Consider the following 17,322-nt stretch of genomic DNA (forward strand, 5'->3'; position numbering starts at 1 on the left):
TACAAGTACTGGAGTGAAAGTACAGGTACAAGAGCAGCACGTTTACTGAAGTAAAAGTGTCAGATAAATATTGTACTTCAGTAAAAGTATCCACGTGCAAAGGTACTTCAGGAGTAAAAAGTAAAAGTATTTGGCTTTGGGTATCGTTTTTAAACCAGGACTTAACCAGGACTATTCAATGTTTAAACTGGGGCTGAACCTGAGGACTAAACTGGGGCTGAACCTGAGGACTAAACTGGGGCTGAGCCGGGACTAAACTGGGGCTGAACCTGAGGACTAAACTGGGGCTGAGCCGGGACTAAACAAGGACTAAACTGGGCCTGAACCTGAGGACTAAACTGGGCCTAAACCTGGACTAAACTGGGCCTAAACCTGGACTACACTGGGCCTAAACCTGGACTACACTGGGCCTAAACCTGGACTACACTGGGCCTAAACCTGGACTACACTGGGCCTAAACCTGGACTACACTGGGCCTAAACCTGGACTAGACTGGGCCTAAACCTGGACTACACTGGGCCTAAACTGGGACTACACTGGGCCTAAACTGGGCCTAAACCGGGACTAAACTGGGCCTAAACCTGGACTAAACTGGGCCTAAACCTGGACTAAACTGGGCCTAAACCTGGACTAAACTGGGCCTAAACCTGGACTACACTGGGCCTAAACCTGGACTACACTGGGCCTAAACTGGGACTAAACTGGGCCTAAACTGGGCCTAAACCGGGACTAAACTGGGCCTAAACCTGGGCTACATTGGGACTAAACTGGGACTAAACTGGGCCTAAACTGGGACTAAACTGAGCCTATACCTGGACTAAACCTGGACTAAACTGGGCCTAAACCTGGACTAAACTGGGCCTAAACCTGGACTAAACTGGGCCTAAACCTGGACTAAACTGGGCCTAAACCTGGACTACACTGGGCCTAAACTGGGACTAAACTGGGCCTAAACCGGGACTAAACTGGGCCTAAACCTGGGCTACATTGGGACTAAACTGGGACTAAACTGGGCCTAAACTGGGACTAAACTGAGCCTATACCTGGACTAAACCTGGACTAAACTGGGCCTAAACCTGGACTAAACTGGGCCTAAACCTGGACTAAACTGGGCCTAAACCTGGACTAAACTGGGCCTAAACCTGGGCTACACTGGGACTAAACTGGGACTAAACTGGGCCTAAACTGGGACTAAACTGAGCCTATACCTGGACTAAACCTGGACTACACTGGGCCTAAACCTGGACTACACTGGGCCTAAACCTGGACTACACTGGGCCTAAACCTGGACTAAACTGGGCCTAAACCTGGACTAAACTGGGACTGAACCAGGACTAAAATGGGGCTTAACCAAGACTAAACCAGGACTACACTGGGCCTAAACCTGAGGACTAAACTGGGCCTAAACCAGGACTACACTGGGCCTACACTGGGCCTAAACCAGGACTACACTGGGCCTACACTGGGCCTAAACCAGGACTACACTGGGCCTAAACTGGGCCTAAACCAGGACAACACTGGGCCTAAACTGGGCCTAAACCAGGACTACAAATGGCCCAAAAAGAGGTCACTGTTCAAAATCCAGTACTTTAACTTCAACTCCAAATCAAAAATGAAGCTCAGATCCTGCTCTGACGTGTAATGAAGTGAAAGTACCTCAAATGTACTTTTTACTTTGTTCCACCTCTGCAAACGACACAGATACTTGTTGAATATTTCTGGATTTCTGCACAAAACAAACGTCTTGAATCATCGTCGTTACTGCAGCATGTCCACGAACGCGTCAAACTCGTCCATGTTCTTCTCGTACACGGCCAGTTTCTCCGGTAAAGAGTCCTGTGGGGGGAGGGGTTAAAGGTTAAAGGTCACAGGTCACGTGGCTGTGTCGGGATCTGAGTTACTGACCAGGTCCTCGGCCATGGACTGCGAGCTGATGTGCAGCGAGAGGCTGGCGAGCTGCGGCGGGTTCTGGAACTCCCGGTAGAACGTGCCCAGGTCCATGGGCAGCAGGTCGTCTTTGGAGAACGCCGGGCGCTGCAGGCACGGAGACAAACGTTCTGAGACGAGGAGGACGAGGAAGACGAGGAGGAAGAAACAGGAAAGGGTTTTACGTACGAAGTCGACCATGACGAAGTCGTCCTGCGGCGCCGAGCCCTCGGAGCCCTGAGAGTGAAGGCTGCCCTGGAGCGGAGACGGGGAGGTGGGGGAGTCCGGAGGCTGCACCTGGATATATGAACACATGTTAACATATATGAACCTCTGACACCCCCACCTGGACCAGCACATGGTCTCCAGGCCGGCACTACCCAAATCTAAAGCTTCTTGAACCAAAAATGCAACAAAAGAATTCAAGAGCAACAAAAAATGTGAGACATGTGATTAAAAAAGCAATGGAAAAAGTTGTCAACATGTGACAACATCTGGACCAAAAATTGCGGGGAAAAAATAGTAATAAAAATGAGCAAATATGAGGGTGAAAAATTGGAAAAAAAACAGGAAATAATTGGGGGGGGAAAAAAGGTTTTTAAAAAATTGGGAAATTGGGGCAAATATTGTGCAAAAAAATAATAATTTTGAAGGAAAAAAATGGAAATGTGGAAAAATTAGGCAAACATTAATAACTGGGGGGAAATTATAAAAATGAGAAGAAAAAAATGGGGAAAACAAAAAATTATTAGGACAAAAACAACAAAAATTTAGAAAAATGGGGCAAACAAAAAAAATGGATAAAGGGAAAAAAAATTAAATTTGGGAATAGATTGCAGGAAAAAATTTAAATATTTGGGGCAAAAATAAGAATTTGTGTAAAAAAAAAAATGTGAAAAAGAAAAAATAGGGGGAAAAGTCATTAAAAAAATTTGAAAGGAAAAAAAAAAAGGCCCAAAAATCCCCATCAAAAATTAAAAAAAAAAGGGGGCGAAAATGCAATGGAGAAAAAAAGGAACAGAAGTAGCTGCAACAAGGCAAGGTAGAAGATCCGTTTCGTTGGTCGTAGCTTTCAAATGAGACGTTACACTGGCCTATTGCTCTCCAGTCCTGAAGCTTTTAGATTTGGGTAAGGCCGAACTGGAGAATGCCCTCGGTTAAGAGGTTTTAACCGACAGCACGTCCTTTATTAAAAGTGACTTCACCCCAGAGCCCAAAAAGTGCCTCCACTTTTAACGGCATTAAAATCCCTGTACTCGTGAGGGGGTTAAAGTAGATACAAATATTTTCATCTAATTGCAATTTTAATAAAGGTCGATCTGGATAATCGCGTGTTGCGTTGGAGAATTGGCCAGTATGGACAATGCTGCAGCGCCTGCCAGGTCAATCCCAGGGAAGCACAGGATGAACCTGCAGCAACAAGGACAGGACCAAAGTAACTCGTCTAACGGACAATAAGAAACACCTGAGGAGGAAAAGTTCACCTGTGAAGACCTAAACTCTCGCTGTTTGGACCGTGTGGATTATTACTGAGCTGCAGCCGTGGATTAGCCGGACTTAAACCGTGAATTGTAAGTTCGATCGTCTTTTATACTGATATAAATGCGCTGTGTAGAGTAAGTTCTTCACTAAAGTGGATGCTGCTCTGAAAGTACCATGCGGTCGTTCTCCTCCGGGTCGAGGCCTCTGGGAGCAAAAGCAGCGAAGGGCAGGTCCAGACTGGCCGCCGTCACCTGGACAAACAAAACAAATGAAGTAACGTTGATCCGCTTGAGCAGGTTCAGTCCCAGACTTACCTGTGCGTTTGGTTTGTTCACGAAAGCGCCAACTTTTCTGGTGAAATTTGCCAAAGACTCGACCGGATCTGAAGGAAACGTGTTTCTGCCGCTGTGGCAAAGGCCGTCGTCGTCTCCACTGGACAAGAGAAAACACACGGGAATATTTATATATCACCACTTGTATTGTAGTTAGGGCTGGGTTACCAGTACGATACTTCTACTAGTACTTATACAATACTTGGTTTTCAATACCTATAAATAAGTGTAGAATCAGAAAACAAAACGATGTTTGGAAGATCTAAAAATGTATAATATCGGGTTCATCTCCAATGTCAAGAATGTGGAGAAAAGGGGAGAAAATGTATAAATTGTAGGGGAAAATTGTAAAAATGAGAAGAAAAAATGTGGGAAAACAAATAATTGGGGCAAACATTGGGAAAAAAAGGGGGAAAAATGTGATAATTGCGGGAAAAAATTGTAATAAAAGTGAGCAAATATGAGGTGCAAAATTTGGAAAAACAATATAATTGGGGCAAAAATAAGAACAGAAATTGAGAAAAATGGGGCAAACATTGGGCAAAGATATATTGGAATAAATTGCAGGAAAAATTAGCAAACATGAGAAAAAAATGGGGCCATAATAAGAAAAAAATTAAAAAAAAATTATTTTATTTTTTTTTATTTAAAATTGGGGCCAAAAACAAAATGGAAAAATGAGGCAAACATTAGGCAAAAAAAATATGAAAAAATTAATCATTGGGAATAAATTGGGGACAGAAAATGGGGGAAAAATGTAAAAAATATGAAAAAATTGGGAAAAGAAATAATTGGGGCAAAAAAGGGGAAAAAAATTGAAAATTGGGAATAAATTGCGGGTAAAATAGGACAAATTTGTAATAAAAATGAGCAAATATGAGGGGGAAAAATTGGAAAAACAGGAAATAATTGGGGCAAAAATAAGAAAATTGTGTAAAAAAAAAAAAAAAAAAGTGGGAAATTGGGTCAAATATTGGGCAAAAAAAAAAAAAAAATAATGAAAAAATAATTTTGCAATTTAAAAAAATGGAAATGGGGCAAACATTAACCAAAAAAAAGGGAATAAAAAATAAAAAAAATATTTAAGCTGAAACGTCCAAGTCACTTCCTTTAATGTTGTGCCTGGACCAACAGTATCTAAACTTTGTTAACTGTGCCCCGCCCTGACTGTAATGCTGTGGAAGCCCAGTATGTGCTGTACCTGCTGCTGGACACGTTGGGCCCCTGCTCCACTGCGAGATGCGTCTCATGTGTTGGCACCAGCACGACTCCGCCCTCCTTCCCAGCATGCATCGCCTGAGGATTACACCTGATGTCACGCACGTGTTCCTTTAAATAGAAGCGGGTTTAATTCCCAGCGTTACCTGGTTGGAGCCTGGATGACACGGCTCCGGGCCCATCATGCCCGGAGGCTGGCAACACAATCTGGAACTGTACATCTGTGAACAAAAGCAGTCGATGAAATACGTTCTAAAGCTGGAGTGAGACGTCAATCATGCAGAATAACTAGTTTACTACGGCAGTGAGCGGTGAAAGACCAGGAATACAAACAATACACTCTATCAATGTCAGCTGCATGCCAGTTTGCAATACAGTCACCTATGGGAGATTGTACAAAACATAAATGTAGAGGTTTGGGGGAAACTATCAAAGTGAAAAGGAGTCTTTCAGCCGGTTTATTCTAAAATACTGGCTCACATGCTTAATGGATACAAAAGACCTCAAAATCATTTCAAATTCAACACCACACATGTAGGGCTGGATACCAGGGGACTCACATTGTTGTGAGTGACAAGTCCGGCAGCCAGTGGGAGCGGGAGGCTGTCCAGGGGGAGGGGCTTAGACAGTTTGGAGGGAGACGGACTCAGGGTACAAACGCACTGAGGTTTGACGGAGGGGAAAAATAAGTGAAAATAAAAAGGGGGAAAAAACAGAAGAGAGAGAAGCACATGTAGACTGTGAGAAGCAGTAACAGAGAGGGTGTGAAGTTTGAGCTTGAGATTAAGGCTAGCTGGACAGTTTGATCTTGGAGGTTTACCTGTGATGGAGGAGAGGTGGAGAAGGAGGTGGTGCAGACTTCCTGTGAATCTTGGACTCCGGGGAACGGGCCGGTGTCGTCGTCCTCTGAAGCTCTGAGCACAAACAACAGCCGCTCTTAAACTCTTTGCTAAATAGTGTATTCTAAGTACAAGCAAAAGCATTGTCCACAGTATAACAGATCTGCTTGATATTTACCCACTAAGGACATGAAAAAAGCGTTTGAATGTCGTATTTTGACTCCACCTGTAGTTGCAGGGCTGTCCCATGGTCACAGGGCGCTGGCCTCCGCACGGGCCGTCCACGAAATGATCCACGATGATCCCCATGATCGGAGCCGAGCGCTCGAACTGTCTGCAGGGGGAAAAGATATCAGAACGATTACCGTCACCCACTCAAAAAGAAATCTGATGCTGTACATGAGTAAGCTTTCTTCTCACTTACCGACTGGACATGAATGCGAGGTTTGTGCGATAGGCGCAGGAGAGGGTAACCGTGCCGACCGGAGTCCCGACCACGCCGACTCTCACTGTCTGAAAGCCTGGAGGAATGAAGCAGGAAAAGAGGTCATTTTAGAGAGATCGAATCCATCCCGAGCACGTTTTTAATTTCCACGTTACCTTCTCCTAATCCACTGAGCTGGACTTCACCAAAATAGATTCTAGAGACAAACAAATCCAGGAGAGATAAGCAAGGCCACAAATGTAGTTATACATGTCTTTCAGTCAGGTTACTTTTGTTGTTATGGCGGCCATTTTGAACATCAAAGTAGAATTATGCAGTAATACAACATGTAACAATATTGTAACAGGATATAAATGAAAGACAATTGACTGACAGTGGCATTTTTATGTACTCGTAATCTTTGCTCAAGAAGAAAAAAGTTAAAACACGGCCCCAGAGACGCACGTTTATGTGAAGAAACTAGCGAGTCAGTGTTTAAGCTGCTCAAGATGTTAGCATTTAGCTTCTTTTAGCTTCTCCGAGAGAAAGCCCTGAACCACAAACATCTAGCCTTGGATACAACATCTGACAGACGTCAGAGGTCAGAGCCGTTACTGTAGTATTTCCTCAGTGTTCATAGATGTGAGACAAACATGTGTTTTACAGTTGCTAACCGGTAGCATGCTAACATCTTGAGCAGCTTAACCACTGACTCAGACTGAGACTCTGTTGACATGACAAACTGTAAAAATCACAGAGAAAGGTTTTCTGTTTTCTCTTTGATGTGTTCATTTAGTCTTCAGAGTGAAGCAGCTCTTTAGTAAATCCTGCTGTAGCTCGACAGACAGAGCTGCTACGTCTGAGCCACATTTGCTGCTTATATCACATAAACTCTCTCTCTGGGACCGTGTTTTTACTGATATCTTCATGAGCAATGAAGACAATCAGTAAATCAGTTGTCTTTCACTTTCATCCTGAGTAGAGATATTGTTACATGTTGTAGTATAATATTCAAAATGGCCGCCTAACTATGTGTGATGTCACTGGAAACACATGTATACTGTTATCTTAGTTGTATGAAGTTGTGTTCTATGTTTTAATACTACTGTAATGAAATAATAAAACGTCCCTTTACCTGTACAATATAACATAGTCGTGTCCTTGCTTCCGGGACAGTTTGTAGGCTGGCGTGACTCTGGCGATGGCTAACAGTGACTTCAGCAGCACAGACAGACGATTATACACAGTGTAGGAAACTTTAATGTCCTTGTCGCACCTGGAAGAGAAGCCCAGATTTAGCGGCTGTGATCTGAAAATGATTTTTCTTTATAGCAACAATAAAAAAAACAACACTCACTTTTCATTCATTTCGACACACCACGTCTCCAGCTCCATAGAGTCACCCTGAAAAGAAAGCATGCCATGTATTTAGACAAAGTTGTATGTTTGTTAGAAGGTTAACCGTCTAAAAGTCTTGCCTCTGATGTTTTCAGTGAAATCTCCACACACATGGACCGCCCAATGCCGGGGAGCTGTCCGGCCAGGGCCTTTTTAGCTTCATGGGTCACCTCCGGGATGTCTTTGATGGCTAAATTGAACTGGAATAAACCAACACAAATATTATAACTAACCTTATGGAAGACTGTTAATGCATTGTTATCATTGTTGACTTACCCAATCTGAGCCTGTTGGTGATGACGATGAATGAGTGCATATCTTCTCCCCAAGTCGAGCCTGAACTATCACCTGGACAGTCTGGAAATTGTGAAGAAAAGCATTAAAAGGGAGCCCTTCATCCAATCCTCTCAGAACATGGCAGCCTTTGAAATGATAAACCTCACCTTTAAGGCAAAGAACTTAATAAATTTGTCCAGGTCTTTTTTATCCTGTGGACTCAGGTCACTGTCCATGATGAACCCTTAAAAAAGCAAAACATCAAATAAGTATAACAATAAAATGTGACTTTGCAACAGCTTATGCACTAAATAACTTGTAATTAAACAAAACGAAACAACCATGAAAAGATCGGGGTGTAATAAACGTAGTGCCACGTGTTAACATTATTGTGTGTATATTTTATTGGCCTATTTCAGCCAATAGGCCTGGGACATCGCCTCAATAGTACGAACATCACCATTAAGGGGGTAAATCACATCTAAACAACACTGACAGCCACATCAAGATGCACAAAGCATGAAGTATACACGTTATGGTTGTGAATAAGAGGGATTTAGAGCAGTTTTCTCCGTGAAATAGACGAGGTTGCTAAAGGTGAGTCATTGGTTAGTGCGCTAGCTACTGTTGCTAACGCTACGGAGCTAACGCACACGCATTTCATCCCAAAGCCAAAACACTGTCACTTACATTAGATATTTCCCGGTTAGTGAAGCTGTAGCACGGTGTGACTCGACACAAAGTCGATAACATTCAGCGACGAACTCCACATATATTAATACGCTTTTAATTACACATTTACAACAACGAGAACAGAAGCCCGAGCCACTGCACTGTTTATCTCCAGTTTGTTTGGGTGGCGGGGTGTTTGCGTACGCACTTTCAACACGCATTCAGCACCATTTTATTCTAAAAGCTCAACAAGGTATTTAAAACATAATTATTAGCACTGAACTGAACTACTCTCCCTCATGGAATATATTTGTATTAATATAAAACTGTTTACCGATATGACTCAAATTCCTTATGTCGAATCTGCGAGTGCATTCAGCGCTCTAACAGTAACTCTTGTTTGTTTTGGTTCGTTAGCCTAGCCAGCTAGTAGTTTCGATGCTTTCTTTGAGGATTTTGAGTAAACTCGCGTACATTTTGATTCAACGATGGGCAATAATGTATTATGTAAATTAACAAATAATTTACTACGTCCATGCATGTAATGATCTAAAGAACTTTGACGCTAATCTCCAAAAAAGTAAAGTAAGTAGGCAATGCATGTATCAGTAGCAGTGATACTGTATGTTTTCTATTTTTCATTTGATCGAATTGGATTTGAATGTTACAAACTAAAACATGGTCAGAGCGTGTTTGCAATTTATTATTAAAGACACACATTTTTTCCTTTACATTTGAATTATCTTTCAGTCATTATGGCCATCTCCATCGCCATCCTGGACTGCGATCTGCTGCTCCACGGACGAGGTCAGAAGACGATGGACAGATTCGACCTGGACTCTGTGTCAGATGACTTCCTCATAACAAACTTTGGTTTCCCCAAGGCCTTTATACTGTATTTAGTTGAGTTATTGAGAGAAGTAAGTGTCTTCTGCTTGACCACTCCCTATACACTAACATGAAGACTCTGCATTTCTACTTATTATTGTATCATTATAGTTACAAACAGTTCTAGGAGCAGAGTTCTAGTTACAAGAGATAGTACTCGGTTACTTTTACATTACATACAGTACCTTTTACATCTACTTGAGTAATAGGAAAATGAAGTATTTATACTCTTATGTTTCGCTTTTAGTGTTGTAAAAGTACTTTTTGCTGCTCAAATAAACTCATAAACAAAACTAACCTCTTAACCCTAGAACACTATCACTCAAATTCAACACCATCACTAACGCCGGGTGATTTTCACCCGATAAAAAGTACTTAATCAAAATCTATCAAAACATGACACATGTGAGTCGTGTTCTTTTATATTAAACTGTGTCATGTCTAGTAAAATGAAAGAAAAGCATCATAAGATAAGATAAGATAAGATGGTACTTTATTGATCTCACAGATGGAGAAATTGCATTCGATGAGAGAGCATCCGGCAGCAGCACCCATTCAGTGCGCACCACTCTTTTTTTGAGAGGACCAGATCAAAATGCTCCAAAATTACTGGAAAATTAGAGACTTCTCTTCTATGTGAGACTTCTCTGGTAAAGGCTCAGTGTCCTCGGCACAAACAGCCGCAGGAGAGAGAAACTTAATATGTCATATTTTGAATGGGTGTAAATGACCAGCTGACTAAAATGACTGTGTTCCTCATTACTGTGAGGCCAGAGACACCGAACTCTGCCACAGGAGCAAAGCTGTAGATGAAGTTGCAAAATAAATGTGTCAGCCCTGAATGTCAGCCTTGAAAGGAGACAAGATTGTCTGATTTAATACACTAACCCTGCCCTAACTTCTATCTCTATCGCTGGGTGAAAATCACCCGAACATGTGTCTGTCTGAAAACGTGTACTTTGGATTAGGAAAACCCAGGCCATCAAAGATGTTAATGATAAAGCTGAAGCTCAGAGACCCAGGACACATGATGAAAATCACATAAATGTATTTGCTCGGGTGAAAACCACCCGGCAATAGTGTTCTAGGTTTAAACCAGCACTTTTTCTCAGCTTTACCCTAATCGAAAAGCTTCTGAAATGGAGAGCAACAGTGTAACGTTTTTGTTGTCTTTTTTCATGTCTTTGTAGTTGTTTTGTCACATTTTTGTCGCTCTTTAGTCACTTTTTTGTTGCGTTTTCGTCCTCGTTTTTGTTGCTGTTTTGACGTTTTTATCCAGTTTCTTCTTTCATAGCGTTAACACTGAATAACATTTCGTCCTTGTTTTCCGTGTGCATTTCAGAGCCTGTCCCGCCGCACGCAGAGATCCAGGGCCATCAGTCCGGAGGTGCAGGTCATGGCCGCGCTGGGTTTCTACACTTCGGGCTCGTATCAGACCTCGATGGGCGACACGATTGGAATCAGCCAGGCCTCCATGTCCCGCTGTGTCTCTAACGTGACCAAAGCACTGGTGGAAAAGGCTTCGCAGTTCATCGCTTTCCATCGGTGAGAGGGATTTTCACATGTAGAGGAGAGGGGAGGATAAAGTATACACATGATAAAGCACTAGATGTTTGTATTAAAGCTTCTCTTCTGTTACAACAGAGATGAGTCCAGCAGAGACCAGTGTTTCGAGATGTTCCAGAGAGTGGCTGGTTTTCCTGGAATCATCGGTGTCCTCGACTTCGTTCAGGTTTGTCACTGAGACATGTTTCACTTTAGTCTCAACCCCCGACATAACCCAGCACGTTATGGCTTTACCCAAATCTAAAAGCTTCTTGGAATGATTATAGCGATGAAAACGCAACAAATAAGGGACAAAAGAAGCAACAAAAAAACGACAAAAACAACTAGAAATGCAATGGCTGCGCCATTGCGATTGACTGCGGAATTGCGGGAAGCGAATGCAGAAATTGCATAAACTGTTCAAATTGCATAAATTGGTTATATGCGAAAATCCCTATTGAGTTGCATAATAGTGCTTTAACATGCCTAAACTGTTTAAATTCCATAAAGTGGTTAATTTGCATAATCTATTTTGCATAAACTGGTAAAATGCATGAATGGGTTAATTTGCATAAATTATGTAAATTGCATAAACGCTTTAAAATTCATAAATCCTAAATGGCATAAACTCTTAAGTTGCATAAACGGTTTAAAATGCATTAACTGGTTAAATTGCATAAACTTTTAAATTCCATAAACTGGTCAAACTGTTGAAATGGCCTCAGTGCTTGATTGGCAGAAGCTGCACAAATGGCTGAAAGGCCTGGAGTCTCCCCATTGGCTGGATTCCCCCATACACACTAATGCAAAAATTTCAAACTCTCGTATAAAATAACTGGAAAACTGCAGAAGGCCAATTTTTTCTCAAAACCCACAAGTTGCAGAAGCTGAACATGCACAAAGTGCAGAAATTGCATAAAATGCAGAAGAAAGTGCAGAAAAGCATGGATTTGCAGCAGCCCCATTATAAGTCAATGGGAAAAATCTCCGACATTTTGTCCGATTGCGGAAAAACCGTAAGTTGCAGAAGTCCCAAAAGTAATAGCACCCTTCTCCTCAACATGCGGAACATTTTGATGCATAACTTGCATAAATTGCACAAAGCATGAAGGTGCTGAAAGCTCTAGAAAATCGGGAAAAAGATGGAAGAGGAATAATAATAAAGAACATGAAAACCAATAATTGACTGCGGAAGAATTCCGCAGTCAATCAAAAATGGGACGAAAGAGTGACAACACGTGATAAAAACATGAAAACAAACCCGATTGAAAAGCAACAAAAACATGACAAAAAACTATGAAAAGGCGCCAAAAAAAAGAGATGAAAACACAATGAAAAAAAGATGAAAACACGATTAAAAAAATGACAAAAACACAATAAAAACAGACAAAAAAGAGACAAAAAAGAAACGAAAACACGTAAAAAAAAAGACGAACACAATAAAAAAGACGAAAACGTGATTTAAAAAAGAGACAAAAACCCGATAAAAAACAGACGAAAATACGTCAAAAAACAGACGAAAACACAAAGCAGTTACGATCAGTTTTGTGGCCTTTGCTCCCTACATGGATCAGATCTCCGGTTGTGAAGCTTTTAGATTTGAGTAAATCTGAACTGGAGAAAATGTGTTGGGTTAAGGCGGGGGTTAAGAGGTTAAAAGTGCTGTACAAACTCACTATTGTTTTATTCACTAAGCTTCTTACCATATGTCACTTTTCATTTCATCTTATTTATTTCATATTCTTAATGCGTGTGATTATTTCTGTTTATTGTATTTCATAAGAAAAATGTTGCAAAGGGTTGTGATTGAGTTGCATTATTTGTGTTCCGTTTGCACCTTAGCTTTATTGTAATTGTCTTTTCCTGTTTAAACCCTTTTATTTGATTTGTGGCGTTGTTTTGTGTGTGCGCAGGTGGCGATCAAAGCCCCCAACAGCGAGGACTCGTCGTACGTGAATAAGAAGGGCTTCCACTCGGTCGGGGTGCAGCTGGTGTGCGACTCCAGGGGTTTGCTGCTCAGCGCCGAGACCCACTGGCCCGGGGCGCTCCGGGACTACGACGTGCTGCAGCGCTCCGCCCTGTACAAGAGCATGGAGGACTTAGAGGAGGGCTGGCTACTGGGTGAGTCCAAACACAGAGACATCAGGGACCAGTGAACGTTAAAGCAAATACACTGTAAAACTGCACTCCAGAACCATCACACTGAACACGGGGGCTCCCCAAGGCTGTGTGCGGAGCCCCCTCCTGTTCATTTGTCAAGTTTTGGGCCTGTTTGCTCTGAGCATAGAAACTTGACCCTGGAAACAAATAAATTAAAGAGGGGGTATTATGCAAAATGGACTTTTTCAAGCTTTACATCATGTTATTTTGTCACTCCCTCATTAAAAACATGCCTGAAGTGTTGCCTTGGCACATTCACGTGTTTTTGAGTAATCTGTAAAAACTCTGATGGCGGCCATTTTAGGGATAGGTTTGCCTGAGTCCTCCTAGGAACGCCCCCACCTCCTGGAGACGCCTCCGAGCTTTCGTCACCAGCCGAGTAACCAACCACTGCTCCTCAGCAGAACCCCCTCCCCACTGATGCCACAGACAGCGTGTGGAGGGGGCGTGTCGGAAAGGCTCAGAGGTTCTTAAAGAGACAGAGGCCTATTTCAAGACATTCACTACAGCCATTTTGAGAGAGACATTTTATACAAGGCAGTTATTCTAATTTACTGCAGTTACAGACCAAGGTTTGGTCATCATTGTAGTGTGATACAGACTGGTGCCATGTGATAGCATAATACCTCTTTAACTAATCTTCACAATCAGGTGACAGAGTTTAAAGTTTATAAGCACATTTCACAACCACACCATGATTCTCCTGCTCCAGATTTCACAGTGAGTGAAGTTCAAGTCATGTGTGGAGGCCATATTGGAACATCACCAACATCTTTACCCTCTCCTCGCTGTGAAGTCTGGAGCAGGAGAATCATGGTGTAGGGCTGTTTTGTTGCCTCAGGGCCTGGAAAACAGATCATCAATAGAAAAGTGAATTCACAAGTTTATCCCGATACCAGTGTGGAATAAGTAAGTGAACCCCTGATCCTACTTTTGCAGCAATAACTGCTTTTCTGTAGTTGCAGATTAGACTCTCACAACAATCAGGATGAATCTTAGACTATTCCTCTTTACAAAACTGATTCAGGTGGTGTACTTACTTATACATGTTATTGCCAAGTTGGGAGGTCAAATCGATTCATTTTCATGATTATGGAGCTCTCTGCTTAGAAGAAGAAGGTCCCGCTGAACAAATGTGCCTCAGTGACCTTTTTATTAGCATAGATAATTTGGATTTTAACAATCTTTGTTGCACAGTGACTTTTCAGTTAGAGAAAGGGTTTGCTTTTGCAGTTTTGTTTATCAGTTCAGTTCAAGTTCTTTATTCAGCCATGGCGTTATTACAGACACAACAACAACAACAACAACAAAATAATATTCAATACTGAATAGGAGCATGAGGAAGACATTGTCTTATAAATTTCATGCCCCTTTTTTTTTTTCAAAAATCTAAGCTGGCTCTGAACAGACGGCTTGCCCGTTTTTGTTCTAGCCTATATCAAGGTACAATAATACTTTACATCTAAATAAATGACTGTCTCAAATTTGTCTTGTTTATGTTGGTGAACTTTCATTAAATACAATGAATATATATTTCTATAATATATTTATAGTTCGCAGTTTTTTTGTTTTAAATGGGGGGGAAGAATCGAATCGTAAATCAAGTTTTTTATTTTAAAAATTGCTGATTTTTTTGGGGGGGGAAGTCTCCCAGCTCTACAATTTAGGCAGAAATGTGAGAAATTCCAAAGCGTTCACATACTTTCATACATTTTTCTACTACTATATTGTTCTAGTCTTGTGTTTTTATGTGTCGGTTAATTATGAATAAAACCATACATGTAATATTGACATTATCGATATTTGGTTGTCGGGAAATAGGCAATTTTTGGTCACTAGTAGTAGTTTTTTGTTATGAAAAAACACCCTTTCGCCCTCATATTTATATCAGTAATCTACAGCAAAAAGTTCAAATCAACATCTCTAAATGATTTTCACCTGCAGCTTCTCGCCTCAACCTTCCCAGATCAAAGCCAGCGTGAAGTAAATCCAGTGTCTCTTGTTCCTGCTGTGCTTTATCGGCCCTTTTCTTCCTCCTCCTCTTCCTCCTCCTCAGGCGACAGCCGGTACCCGCTGAGGAAGTGGCTGATGACGCCCGTGGACTACCCAGCATGCCCTGCGGATTTCCGGTACAACCTGTCCCACAGCACGACGCACGAGATCGTGGACCGAACCTTCAGGGCCATCCAGACCAGGTTCAAGTGTCTGGACAGCAGCAAGGGCTATCTGCAGGTAACAAAGCCCCGGGTTAGGCTTGGTTTAGCCCCCGCATTTTCTCCAGAGTGGCTTTACCCAAATCTAAAAGCTTCTGGAATAAAGCATCAGCGTCCGCCATGATAAGAAGCCCCCGAATTGGGCTGTCATTTAGGAAGGAGGTAGGAGAAGGAGCCTCAATGCTAACTTTCATACATTAGCATAGGGACCTCTGGTGGTTCGTCACAGGCAATTAGGAGCTATGTGCCATCCCATAAGCCACCACGCCACCAATCCCCCTACCCTCAGGGATTCATGCCTCAGTAAACGGCCTAAATGAGGGCAGTTTGTGCTTTTGCTTTCATTTAGTAGAAACTTAAAGGTATAGCGGAGGATGTTCTATTTCCGGGTGGATCATCAAGACGATTGATCCTCCTAATTGTCAATCATTCTGGTGATTTGCCTACGTAAGGCCGTCGTGCGTTCTCGCCCCTTGTTCATTTCTGCGCATGCGCACTTTCAGGCCTATGTGAGTTACGCTGCTCGCAGAACCCACCGAGTCATTTGAAAATGGCAGAAAAAGTGTCTTCGAAGTGTATGAGAAGAAGAGAAAGGCTTCAGAAGAGAGAAACAAGACCAGAGTGTTTTTGGGAGATTCTTCCTCCTCGGAGGCAAGTTTTTTTAAAGTGGAGAGGGCGGTTCTTTCCTAAAATTTGGGAAAATCCTCCTGTATACCTTTAAGTACGTGGACAGGATTTGGTGGAATGTTTAACCAGAGCATTTTTTTATTTCTGTGATAAAGCTGTAGGTGTGAAACAGCTCTATATCATCGTCTGTTTTCTGTGTGGCTTCATGTCATTATTGTGGTTGTAGCACCCGCAAGGATTTAGCATAGGCACGAGGTAGTTAAAAACAGGGTTTATTGGCTTGACAACCTTGGCAACCCATGAGAACTCGTGAGCTGACCTCCACGAGGGGCTAAATGTCCATGAGCTCTTAATTTGTCTTCTCCACCTTCAAATTCAATTTGCGGAACGAGCTGAAACGTAGCTGCTGCTAGTTGTGGTGAATCTGAGCTCATTGTACACATTAGGACATGGCTGGAAAAATTAAACTCTGTATAGTCCCTTTAAAGTCAGTGACTGCAGTAGGAGGATTTTTGTAGTCTAATACGATGTGGAGGATGTAGTTTTTCATGACACATCTGTTGGTGATGTCACTTCCTCTGTGTTTTTCGCGTTGGGTGAGGACGGTCGGATTGGGAAAATGCTGCTGAAGCTCTAGTTCCTAACAGTGGACCCAACAAAAGAGTGAAATGGGACTAAAAAAAGTGATGGAAAAAGTGACACAAAAGCAACAAATTACCAAGAAAAAAGTGACAAATATCTGAAGCTGCACTGGAGAAAATGCACTGGGTTACGACTTTAAAAAGATCTCCTCCATTAAACGTCCTTCCTTTTCTGGGCAGTATGCGCCGGAGAGAAGCTCGTCCATCATCTTGGCCTGCTGCGTTCTCCACAACGCGTCCCTGCAGTCCGGACTCGACGCCTGGACTCTGGAGAGGACGGACCCGCGAGAGTGTCCCGAGCAGATGGAGGAGAACCCAGAGGACCGGGACCACAAGGCCCACGAGCTGCGGAAGGACATCATCCTCAAAAGCTTCAGCTGATGCAAGAACTCACACACTTAAAGAGACAGTGTTATGGTTTCCCTCACGAACTGAAATGTAGAAACAAAATATGCAAAAGTTAATTCTGGTTTCATGTCAGAAAGTGAGGAACAAATGTAAATATGTCTTTTTATGACGTGTATATGAACATATGGTTCTGCAGCCACCAGTAGAGAACAGACTATAGTGTTAATAATGTTTGTTTTTTTAATGCCACTGATTTATGGGCGGCCTTTGGGATAATAAAAATAATAATAATAATAGTAATATATCAAACTTGTAAAACACTTTGTTTGGACA

General features: G+C 42.2%; 2 protein-coding genes across 2 annotated transcripts; one reads left to right on the plus strand and one right to left on the minus strand.

Annotated features, from left to right (window-relative positions):
• Positions 1 to 1,758: 1,758 nt before the first annotated feature.
• On the minus strand, positions 1,759 to 8,746 carry atg13 (ATG13 autophagy related 13 homolog; the record flags this gene model as incomplete). Its single annotated transcript, XM_079582097.1, has 18 exons — positions 8,586 to 8,746; positions 8,063 to 8,139; positions 7,896 to 7,976; positions 7,700 to 7,819; positions 7,579 to 7,625; positions 7,357 to 7,497; positions 6,398 to 6,438; positions 6,222 to 6,318; positions 6,024 to 6,131; positions 5,779 to 5,872; positions 5,519 to 5,620; positions 5,105 to 5,179; positions 4,942 to 5,036; positions 3,723 to 3,840; positions 3,582 to 3,659; positions 2,116 to 2,223; positions 1,906 to 2,034; positions 1,759 to 1,836 (listed from the first exon to the last, which is right to left on the minus strand). Exons 2-18 carry the CDS (start codon positions 8,129 to 8,131, stop codon positions 1,759 to 1,761), a joined length of 1,581 nt encoding a protein of 526 aa, XP_079438223.1. The 5' UTR covers positions 8,132 to 8,139; positions 8,586 to 8,746.
• A 241-nt stretch (positions 8,747 to 8,987) lies between these two features.
• On the plus strand, positions 8,988 to 17,022 carry harbi1 (harbinger transposase derived 1; the record flags this gene model as incomplete). The annotated part of the gene is made up of 7 exons (XM_079581637.1): positions 8,988 to 9,152; positions 9,318 to 9,487; positions 10,798 to 11,000; positions 11,100 to 11,187; positions 12,914 to 13,121; positions 15,217 to 15,392; positions 16,822 to 17,022. The coding sequence occupies exons 2-7, from the start codon at positions 9,323 to 9,325 to the stop codon at positions 17,020 to 17,022; spliced, it is 1,041 nt and encodes a 346-aa protein (XP_079437763.1). The 5' UTR covers positions 8,988 to 9,152; positions 9,318 to 9,322.
• Between the last annotated feature and the right edge of the window lie 300 nt (positions 17,023 to 17,322).

Source organism: Gobius niger (genome assembly GCF_951799975.1).
Source record: "Gobius niger genome assembly, chromosome: 23".
Taxonomy (NCBI): Eukaryota; Metazoa; Chordata; class Actinopteri; order Gobiiformes; family Gobiidae; genus Gobius; species Gobius niger.